This window comes from Monodelphis domestica, chromosome 5 (assembly GCF_027887165.1).
Source record: "Monodelphis domestica isolate mMonDom1 chromosome 5, mMonDom1.pri, whole genome shotgun sequence".
NCBI lineage: Eukaryota > Metazoa > Chordata > Mammalia > Didelphimorphia > Didelphidae > Monodelphis > Monodelphis domestica.
The window spans coordinates 206,898,096-206,910,185 of record NC_077231.1 but is presented as its reverse complement, the minus strand read 5'-3'; the positions used below and the strand labels follow the sequence as shown (position 1 = coordinate 206,910,185).

The window sequence follows — 12,090 nt, the reverse complement described above, 5'->3', positions numbered from 1 at the left end:
CTGTGCTTGACTTCATAATTTAGCAACTTACTGCCTGTAACAAGGATATCTTTACTATTTATCTTACAGAGTTGTTATTGTGAATTTTAGATTTACTCCACCCTGCTTAGTCTAGCAACCAAGAATGTATATACCCCTACTTAAGGATTAAGTGTTGAGGAGGATGGCCTATGACAGACATGTGCTAGTAAGTGACAAATAAAAAAACAACTGACAGACCCCATAGGCTGTCCTAAGTCAAGCTTAAGCTACCATTGGTACATGTGAGATGCAGGAAGTGATATAAAGAACAGTCTATATATTTCGCGTCACTTCCTCTCTCCAGGCTCTTTCACAGAGACGTGGCTCTCACTCTGGCAAGTGTGACTGGTGGCAGCATGCTGGGTGTCTTGGCAGTTTTGGGCTTGCTGGTGAGGTAACTGGGAGAAGCTTGGTAGCGTGGATTAGGTGGGGTGTCTTCCCTGAGTGACCTGGTTGAGTGATTGAGGCTGATTCCTTTCTCCTTTACCTCCTAAAGGCACTATCCTCTTAGGAGGTCCCTCATCTTAGAGTAGACCTCCAGGCTGGAAGCCAAGCTAGTTTTAATCTTCTGAGGAGGCCTCGTGGCTGAGTTTTCTGAACTTCCCTTGGCTTAGGCTAGGCCAGAGAAATCTTATACCCTTTTCTCTCTTCTTCTTCTTCTTAATTCCTTCCCTCTATTGTAATTAAACCACCATAAAATTCCAAGACTGACTTGAGTATTTTTATTGGGATTGAATTAATCCTTGGAGACCACTAGTATAATATATTCAGTCAATAACCCCTAAATTTACCCCTTACCTTATGGAATTTGAAAAACAGGATGTATACAAAGTGCTTTGTGAATTGTTAAAGTCTATTAAAAAGGTCAACTATTATTATTACTATATTATTAGTATGATAATTTATTATGAATTTGAAGAAAGAAACCAAGGTATAATGAAAACACTTTACTGCTTCTTCTTTAAAAAAAAACAAACAAACAAATTAAACCAAAATACCTTTATCTTCCATCTTAGTATCAATACTGTGTATTGTGTTAGCTTCAAAGATTCAGAAGTGCACAGTCCCAAAAAGAAAAAATCAGTTTGCGTCAAAAGTCGAGATAGATCGTAATGCTATTAGCCACCAGCAAAAACAGATTAATTAATAAGATTAGATAATAAAGTTGTTGCTTTTCCTAATTGGAAAAAGGCAGTCATGAGAGAGTTATAATGTTATATGTGTATACACATATATACATATATATGTATATACATATATATACATGTATACATATATACAGTGTCCCCATAATCTTCCCCCCCTTCATTTTAGACTGGAACCAAGGGTTGTGACTTGCCCATGGTCACAGCTAGGGAAGTGTCTGAGGCTAGAGCTGAATCCAGGACCTCCCATCTCTAGGCCTGTCTCTCTATCTACTCATCCACCAAGCTGCCCCCACCACTTTACTTCTAACACTCTTTTAATAGTTTATCCTAACATTCACTTCAGAATAGACTTTCTTTATCTTCTTTGTCTCCCCTTTGCTTTCCCTCTCTCCTCTCATCTTATAAGGAGCAACCTTGTGGTATTTTTTAATTACTCCTTTATTTCTTGAACAAGATAATTTCTTTTTGTCTTTATTTTCAAACTTTATTTTTCTCTTCTTCTAAATTGTTTTTTCTAGTTAATTGTTTTCTGAATTATCCTATATCAAATACTTATATACAATTCCTTTCTTCAAGTTTCTATTTTTTAATGTATTGTGGTAAGAATGAAAAATACAGTTTTCTACTACTTCTACTACTTTCTGTGAGATGTTCCAGTTAGGTCTCAACTGATACATATTTCTGAAGTTTAGTATAAAAGCTGTGTTAAAACAGGCCCCATTGGCTTTCTATACTACATATGGGAATAGGGAAATAGTTGTTTTCCTAAGGTCACAAAGAAATCTGAGAACAAAAATAGAACTGTACTTCAATTCAGTCAACATTTATTAAGTGCCTACTATGTGGGAAGTATTATTTTTCTGTGTGTGTCCACAGAGATATAGATATCTAGATAGGCCGAGTGACAGAAAAATAGGTAGGTAGACAGATCGATATAGTGATTGAAAGTAATTTCAACAGAGACAGAGCACTAATACTTTGGTAAGGTTCAAGAAAGACATCGTCCAGGGAGTGACAAGTGAGTTGTCCTTTGAAGAAGGTTAAGTGGAGTTTTTCAACAGAGTAGACCATTGGGAGGTGCATTTTTACCTGTTATCTGCAAGTCTAAATGAAATGATCCTACCTGGCCTTTAAGCCAAACCCTAAATGGGACAATGAGAATCAGGCACTTACTTTGAGATGTTGAAAGATTGGATAAAGCTAATTTTGTTCGTCCTGCCAACCACTCTAAGCTCTCATGCATGTTGGCCAAAGCTTTCAGATCACTGACGTCACGTAGGATCTCTTGTTGTGGGATTAATTTATCACCGAGGTTCCCAATTAGAACTTCAGACTCCTTGCCAAAGGCTGCCCTGCAATACAAATTGATAACATACATCACCAAATAGTATGACGATTTTAGAAATGGGGAAAGACTATTTAGTTCACATTTAACATGCTGGTCCTATAACAAGACAAGATGAATTGTTATCATTCTCCTTCTATTAGGTATTACTGTCTCCAGTTTTCAGTGTGAGGATACTACTAAGTATTTCTGTCTATTTTTTTTACCTTGTTTTTTTTCCTTTTAAACATTATTTTATTTGGTCATTTTTCAAACATTATTCATTGGAAACAAAGATCATTTTCTTTTCCTCCCGCCACCCCTCCCTTAGCCAACGTGCGACTCCACTGGGTATCACATGTGTCCTTGGTCTGAACCCATTTCCGTGTTGTTGGTATTTGCATTAGAGTGTTCATTTAGAGTCTCTCCTCAGTCATGTACCCTCAACCCCTGTAGTCAAGCAGTTACTTTTCCTCGGTGTTTTACTCCCACAGTTTTTCCTCTGCTTATGAATGGTGTTTTTTCTCCTAGATCCCTGCAGATTGTACAGGGACAATGCATTGACACTAATGGAGAAGTCCATTACGTTCGATTGTACCACAGTGTACTCAGTCTCTGTGTACAATGTTCTCCTGGTTCTGCTCCTCTCGCTCTGCATCACTTCCTGGAGGTTGTTCCAGTCTCCATGGAACTTCTCCACTTTATTATTCCTTTGAGCACAATAGTATTCCATCACCAACATATACCACATTTTGTTCAGCCATTCCCCAATTGAAGGGCATCCCCTCATTTTCCAGTTTTTGGCCACCACAAAGAGCGCAGCTATGAATATTTTTGTACAAGTCTTTGTGTCCATTATCTCTTTGGGGTACAGATCCAGCAGTGCTATGGCTGGATCAAAGGTCAGACATTCTTTTATCGCCCTTTGGGCATAGTTCCAAATTGCCCTCCAGAATGGTTGGATCAATTCACAACTCCACCAGCAATGAATTAATGTCCCTACTTTGCTGCATCCCCTCCAACTTTCATTACTTTCCTTTGCTATCATGTTAGCCAATCTGCTAGGTGTGAGGTGATACCTCAGAGTTGTTCTGATTTGCATCTCTCTGATTATAAGAGACTTAGAACACTTTTTTCATGTGCTTATTAATAGTTTTGATTTCTTTAACTGAAATGCACCTATTCATGTACCTTGCCCATTTATTAATTGGAGAACGGCTTGATTTTTTGTACAATTGATTTAGCTAAAAGCTCTTGTGCTAAGTGCAAATGTTCAGAAGTGCATGGTCCCAGTAAGAAAATATCTATTTGTGCCAAAGGTCTGAGATTTATAATGCTGTTAGCTATTAACAAAAATAGATTCAACTGAGATTGGGCACTGATCAATTGATAAGGTCAGTTAATAAATTCAGTTGCTATTCCTAACTGGAAAAAAAAATAATTATGAGATGTTTATAATGCTATGACTATATAATACATACATATATATGTACACACACACACACACACACACACACAGACATACAATGTCCCCAGGAAGGTTTCTCCTCTCATTTTAGACTAGAAAATAAAATCACAAAGGAAAGTTATTTCCTTCTCACAAATGGGATAGAAATAGTCTATAATGATAGAATAATGCATCCAGAGTTCAGTAAGAGTGGTAAGACAATTTCTTATTTTTTCCTGATATAAGAGATTTTTGATGGCATGTCATTTCTCACCCATTCAGGGGGATTATTGACCCCTCATGAGACTAAATTAGAAAATAAAGTGAAAATTTTAAGAATAGAGCACATTTGAGAATTTAAAAAATCTTTATTGTGACCAAGAATGACAAAAATGATCTCCAGAGAAAGAACTGATCAGTAGGTAAGACATTGTTTTATATATACATATTTTTGTGGAATGATGCCTTCTCTAATGGGAGGAGGGGAGAGAGAGGGAAGGAGTTAGTTAATTGGATATTTAAAGTAAAAAACATATTATAAAAATAAATAATTTGGTGGAACAAAAGATAAAAAAATTTTTAAATGAAACCAGAAAAGCATTTCCCTTAGAAGAACACATAAGCCTCCTCTAGACTTCTCTATCATGCCCCAGGAACCTCTTCATCCTGCAAAGTCACTTCAGTCCTGGAACTTTTGCCTTTTGATTCCCTAGGCATTGGTTAGGGACCTTGACAATGGTTCCTCTACACTGGTGTTGGCAAACCTATGGCATATGTGCCGGAGGGGCTGCTCTCCTCCCCCTCTCCATGCATGCCCAAGGACATTTCTCTTATAACCTGCCCCTCTACCCAGCAGCCCAATGGGAGTGCTTCCTCCCTCCCCTGCCTGGGGGAAGGGGGAAGCTCACACACAGCATGAGGGTTGCAGATTGGGCATTTGGTCTCTAAAAGGTTTATCATCACTGCTGAAGGTGAATAGTTTAAAGTATAATTATAATTATAATATACAACCACAATATACAATAATATAAACTTAATAAATAAGTCAGATTATATTTCTAAGAGAAATATTTTCCAGTGTCATTTTTTTCTCTAAGAATATAAATTACATATGAGTTACATACAAACATCCATAAACAGAATTTCCATACTAGGAATTCCCTATAATAACTCAATCATATAGATCTGGACCCTTCTTTCTCAAACCTATCCCTGCCACCCCATCAGTGGCTCCTTTAAATGTGTACTTCTCTAAGAAAAATAATAATTGCCTGGATTAAATGTCCTTACTTGTGCATATACGGGGACATCCTAGATGGTTGGTCCATGCACAGATCACCTATGACTCATACATAAACTGTAAACCTTATCAACCCAAATTTAGAAAGCTATGTCAGACATCCCAAAGTACTTCAGGCTCTGGAGATCTCTCATTTCCTGGGGAGGCTAATTAAGACAACTGTCCCTAACGGAAGTTTTTTCTTGGTTTTCAGTAAGCTTTCTGAGTTAAATGCTTACAGATCCACTTTCTGGGATCATGCTAAGCAATTTTCCCATCTTTTGTTGCAGTCCTTCAGCCCAGAAGACAGTTTTTCTATCTCCCATTTTGCTGTCACTTAGCCAAGTTGTAAAGAATTAGTTTTCTTAGTCTATCCGCATGCATCAATCCTTCTAGCTCCTTAATCATTTTTGATAGATATAACACACAAAATACTTTTGTGCTTGACAGCTAAAAGTTGCAACAAGGAGGCAAATTTCTTTGAAAATTAGGCTCAGGGTCACTTTTATGAATGTAGGTGTAAAGCCAGGTAGATGTGACAATCAAGATGAGTATATTTATATAAAATGTTAATCTGCTTGTACAGCGATCTTCAAACTTTTGGCATGTCTGTTGTGCATGCTTCTAGCATCGCATTCCTAGCCTGTGTTCCATTTGGCTTGCTAAAATTTGCTTAACCTCCTAAGCCTTGAGAGCCACAGACTGAGAAAATACAAAATGCCTCATGTTGAATATATAGTAGACATCTCATTTGACAGGAATCAGTAATCATCCCTTAACAACCTGGAAAGAGCACAGGAACCATGACACTGAGAATAATTGACCGACAGCTGCAGCCAGTTACTCAGAAAACCCATTCCTTTAAGGATCTGTATGTGTGTGCAAGGTGGTGGTAGAGAGGTCTTATACCCAGAGAATTCTGAAATGCTTTACTTTTTTGTTGCTTCACGGCCAATTTTCTAAAAAGGAATTGCAGAGCCTTGTAAATTCACATTTTGGGAGTCTATAATACAGGAAAATAGGCAGTAAAAGCCCAGCGAGGGAAAGACAATAGCTCTGAAGGTAGCCCAACATCAGAAAGGTTCTGTGGTTGGGCTAAAGTAGGGTCAGTAGCACAGGTACCTGATACTGCTGAAGATGTGGTTATCAGGATACCTCCAGAATGGCCAATACTCGGCATCAGAACCAATCTTATCTCTTACGAATGTATTTTGTAAATGTTAGCTATTATTGGAGGTAATACGTCCCTATAGTTGTATATGCAAAATAAATACGTACAAAATTATCCAGGATAGATGCGCCCTTTTCTTGAAAGTGGGCCCTAGTAAATGGGATGTTCAGGAGAGGTCTCAAGTAGCATTTGAGCAGAGCGTGGAAGGAAAACAGGAACTCTAAGGCAGAGGTAGGGAAAGCAGGCATGGGGAACAGCTTAGTAAAAGGACACCGATGAGAGATGAACAGATGGGATGACACACGATACACAGGCCGCTTTGGCTGGACTATAGAATTCGTGAATGGGACGACTGCCTAATAAGGCTGCTAAGCGAGGCTGCAGCTAGGTTATGTAGGCTTTTAAATGCCAAACAGAAGAGTTGTAATTTGATCTTAGAGATAATAGGGTGCCATTGCATTTACTGAATAGAAAAATGAGCTGTCAGGCCCTTTAGGGATGCACTTTAGGCATATCCCTTTGGCACCTGTGTGGAGGAGGGACTCTGGATGGAGAAAGCAGCAGGCGTCGGGCCAACGAGGAAGCTACTAGGGGAGAGACACTAAGGGTGCTGGCCTCGAAGGGAGAAGAGGGGACCCCTAGGAGTGGTCTGGTGGAAGAGGAATCAACAAGACCTGGCCACGAGGATGAGTCTGAAGTGGTGATCCTGAAAAGATGATGGGGTCCTTGACAGAACTAGCCAATCGGTGTGACTCGGAGGGAAGATCACGAGCTCTGCTTTGAGTCTGAGATGCCTATAGGATGTGTGACTGATAATCTCCAGTAGGTAGCTAGTGATGTGGGAATTTAGGAGAAGGTGAGACTGGATGGCTGGATCTGGGAGTCATTTTCAGAGAGAGTTTAGTAATGGAAAGGAGCTGAATGAGGCATTAAGAGGGAATATAAAGAGAAGGCTTAAGGACAAAGCCTGGTTGGATATTCACAATTAGAATTTGGTAATACGGATAATGATTTAGCAAGGAAGCTGGAGAAAGAGTTTTAGAGAGGTAGGCAAGGCATCCAGAGAAGAATATCACAAAATCAGTTGAGGAGAGTATCTAGGAGAAAAGAGTCAAATGCTTCAGAGAGATCAAGAAGTATAATGACTGAGAAAAAGCCAATGTTTGGCAATGAAGAGAACACTGATAATTGGAAAAAATGGCTTTGGTAGAGGGATGAGATCAGAATTCAGATGACTACATGCTGAAAAATGAGAGGAGAAACTGAGGGAAGATAAAGTGACAGCATTTTCTACAAGTTTCACTGTGACAAGAGGGGGAGATACGGATGATATTTTGCAGGGACTGCAGGGTCAAGTAAGGGTTTCTTAATGTTCAGGGGCATCCAAATGTACTTGGAACTCTTTATAAGATTTTTCCTATGTTAAATTATAATCATAGATTTCTCTTAGATCATGGATCTCAGTGCAATGTTCTGTGGCTTGATACAATCATTGCAAAGTCAATTTAAAATAGCAGCACCTAAATTACCTTATCTTCTATAGTACAATTGCCGTGGACTGCAGGCTCTTGAGTGGTGCCAGAACCAGATTTAAATGTAATTGTGGATTATTTGACAACAAAAATAAAAATACAGTAGAACATGGATAATGTTAATGTGTTTTTCTAAGTGCATATGTAGCCTGCAGGGATGCTTATGTATGGTTTAGTGCCCCCCCCCCCCTTTTCTCTTTGAGTTTGACACAACTGATCTTTAGGGAATTCCTCTTTGATTTGGACTTTTTGTTGGATGTCTTCCAAGACAGTAGTAAATACCTTTGAGAATAATGTGTCTCTTCATTTTAGGATTTCTTGATATAAATTATCAGAAAACAATAAAAAAGTTCTTCCTGTTGACATATGCTAGATTTTGGTTTTTCTTTGAGGGTCATAAAAAGTTCTTCAAAAAATTTCTTGACAACTTCATCCTCCACAAAGATGATAATGTAGGATCTCCAGTTATTCTCGTGGTTATCTTTTTGCAAATGCTTATTATGCGCATTGAATTATGAGATGATGAAATGTCTCATGTAATGTTTTATGTTTTCTTTGGACACATAATAAAATCAACTCTGTCAACTCCTTTATTTACTTCATCAAGAACAACCTGTTATCTATCCATCAATTTAGCTATAACTTCTTTTCATTTCTTGGTTTAGTTCATAAGGAGTTCATAACAAGAACAACATCGTTCAGTTTCTCTATATGTTAATAATGGTATCTGGATAAGCATTTCACATTAAGGATACTAATAATTAAATTAATATTTATAGATAGCCTAAAAACTATAATTCTTGGCAGCCTCTGCTCTACTTTATGCCATGATCAAAGCAGACATGGAACACAGCCATTTTGCAAAAGAATGGGGACTATTTTGGAATTTTCTTTGTTTTCTTAAGTTTCCATGGTCAATTAATTTATTGCCAAGTAGCCATCCTACTGGAAATGGCCTCTTTGTGCTTTAGCTAGGCTAGACACAGACATAAGCCACAATCTAATGATCTTGGGAAAGACCTATATGAAAAAAGCAAACAAAAAAACGGGAACCAAAGTGATGTCTGTAATACTGTACCTAGTTGTGTAAACTTAGAACCTTCAATTTCTAGTCATGCATCATATATATGTAAAAATATATATACATATACACACACGTATATGTCTCACTCTGTGTGTGTGTGTATAAATATATATATATATATATATGGTTAGGTGGTTAGGTTTTTATATATATATCACAAAGCAAAATCTGATTCCCAATCCCATGGCTTTTGAAAATGGAAAACAAAAACAACTTAATAAGCAATCATTTAGGAAAAGGCAGCATTTTTGTTCAGAGTCACTTTCTAGGCTTACTTGAAGTGGTACTGTCTTGACAGGGGTTCTGTCCTCCTTTCCTCCCTTCTTAATATAATTGCAGGCAGTATGTATATAGTTCTGATTGCAATTTCATTTTATATCACATTATATAGGTCTTTCCTTATTTCTTATATGGTTCTTATTTATCATTTTTATGACAGCATATTTTTATATCACAGCTTAACCAATGAAAATTAACTGACATGACAAGGAGACCAAAAGAGCCTAAAGAGTGCCTTAGAGAGATGCTTGCCAAAAGCAATACAAGGTTAAAATATAACTCATTTGTGAAATTTTATGAGGAATGATGGACTACTATGAACAGAATCATCTCATAAGGCAGGGAAAAAATAGTGGGAGGTAAAATTCACATTAAAGAAAGCTTAGCAAAATATCCAACCAACGCCAAATCATTATCCCAAGAGCATTTAAGTATGAAGATGAAGGAAGAGTTATAGACAAGAAGAAAAATGGAAAATATCTGCAAAACCATCTTGAGAAATTGTTTTCTTCATGAAAGACAGTGGAACCATCATACCTGGATCTTAACATCACAGTTCCTGAAGTGCTGATATATATAAAAGGCACTAAAGAGAACAAAGATGAGAAAAGCAGCAGGATTGCACTGTGTTTAGAAAACTTATGTAAGGAAGTTGATGTAATTTTGAGGATGCTGAGAAGTTATAAAGCTTCTGGATAATGGGAAGATACTAAATATATGAAAAAAATCTTGGATCTTATTAATACTGAAAAATGAATACTAAGAGAAAATAATTACCAATCTATATACCAATTTCCAAACTATAAAAAAAAATTTATGAAAGACATGAATACATAGATTGAGAGCATTCTTAATGATATTAGTAAGAAACAAGCAGGCTTTCTCAAGGGATATTCAACAAATAATTATCTTTTTATCACCTTAAAATTAACTAGAAGAAGTAAATAGAAGAATTGAGATTTGATTTAGTTTCTGTGACTTCAAGTTCAGCAGTTTTTCCACTAAGTCATTCAAAAATATTTGTAGCAGGTGTCATTCATTCTAAAAAGAACAACCACATTAACAAAGTCTGAATGCGATTTATTTGCAGGTCTGCTAACTAAATTTGCATGTTCTTAAAGCCACAGATGATAGTAAATTCTACTGAATTTGGAGGAATTAAGGTTCATTCTATAGTCGGAGAATTTGAAATAAAGAAAGGTGGTTTGTCCAAGATCATGTAGCAAGGAAATGGAAAATCAGATTGATACAGGGTGCAGAGAGATCAGGGCTCCATCAATGACCTTAATGACTCTAATTGATTCTTGTGAGTTGTGATAATCACTCTCTCATCTATCACTCAGCTTTTCACAACTGCTCATTCTACCATCTTTCAGACAGTTATAGTTGCACTACGCTGACCTCTCCTTAAACCATGGGAAAGTACCAAATCTAAGTATTACTTTCACAGGATCCTCAAGTTTTCCCCATCATGATCTTAGCTTTATTTCACTACCCTGGCTGTCTGATCACAGCCTCCTTATTTGTTATTGATTATTTTTCTCTTCCCACTCTCACCTACTTGATAAAACTGCTGTTGTCCACATCTTGATAATACGGTCAATCATTCAGTTCCTTTTACTTCATGAAATCATTACTTCCTCTCTATTTACATTTGTACTTCATTCTTTTATCTTCAACTGGCTACAGAAATTCCTCAATATGTGTGTGTGTGTAAATTTAAAAAAATGTAGATCCCCACCAAGCCTATTCTATCTGATGCCTGATATTGCCATTAGGCCTTTGTTACTCTTTTTTAACCCCAACTTTTCCTCCATAAATGGGTCAGGTCCATGACTCGATGCTGTCCATCAACAGTGAGCAGACTAGAACACAGCTAGGTGCCTCAGGGGATAGAGAGCCAGGCTCAGAGATGGGAGGTCCTGGGATCAAGACACTTCTTGGCTGTGTGACCCTGGGCAAGTCACTTAACCCCCACTGCCTAGCCCTTACCATTGTTCTGCCTTGGAACCAGTACACAGGATTGATTCTAAGATGGAAGGCAAGGATGAACAAAAACAGCAAAGTGAGCAGACTGCCATAAAACTGTGTGAGGGAAGTTTATGCTATCCCCTCACCCCTGTTTTCCAGGGTCGTGCAGGTGATGTCTGTCTGCTTTGTCTGTGTATCTGTGTATGTGAGTCTGAATTTGACCTGGACATGAAAGACAGGATGAAAGGGTGTGAAGCAGGAAGCTTTTGCTCTCCCTGTCTCTGCTTCTGAAAGAGCCACGTGGGTAGCTAGATTAGGCCCATTTTCTCCATCTTTCTTTCTATTTCTCTTCTCTTATCTATTTAAGAAATTCTAATAAACTTTATTATAATCAAAGGACCAGAGTCCTGATTTTAACAAAATATTGAACACCAGCCTCTCTCTGTTACTCTAGTGCTATGTCTTCTACTATGCATAGCTTGCTTGACTGGAACCTTGTTCTGTGACGAAGCTTTGGACGTTGACTCTGGTTTATATCATTCTGGCCCTGATGCCTCGCATGGGCCTGGCTCTGCTACTTCAGTTTCGTGGATGCTGTTGCCCGATTCTAACCATAATGAAGTTATGAGGCTGCCTGTAACCTGGCCCAACTCGTCTTCTGTTCTAGTTCCAGTTTCTGCCTTTGGTTAGCCTCTGATACCTTGTTCTGTGCTACTGATTTTTTGAGTTTCTGGTCCATCTTTTTTCTTCACAGTGAACTTAGCTTAGGTTCAATGTAGTAATAATTATTCCATTTAATTCTCTCAGTACACTGCTTTGAGGCATGGTAATGCC

The 12,090-nt window shown here is 37.8% G+C and overlaps 1 protein-coding gene across 1 annotated transcript in view; it reads right to left on the bottom strand.

The window, feature by feature from the left end:
- EXOC4 (exocyst complex component 4) overlaps window positions 1–12,090 on the bottom strand; it is a 940,142-nt gene that overhangs the window by 135,946 nt on the left and 792,106 nt on the right. The window contains exon 14 of the mRNA XM_001367316.5: window positions 2,343–2,521. Within this exon, the coding sequence (XP_001367353.2) occupies window positions 2,343–2,521 (179 nt within the window). The remainder of the gene's footprint in view (window positions 1–2,342; window positions 2,522–12,090) is intronic.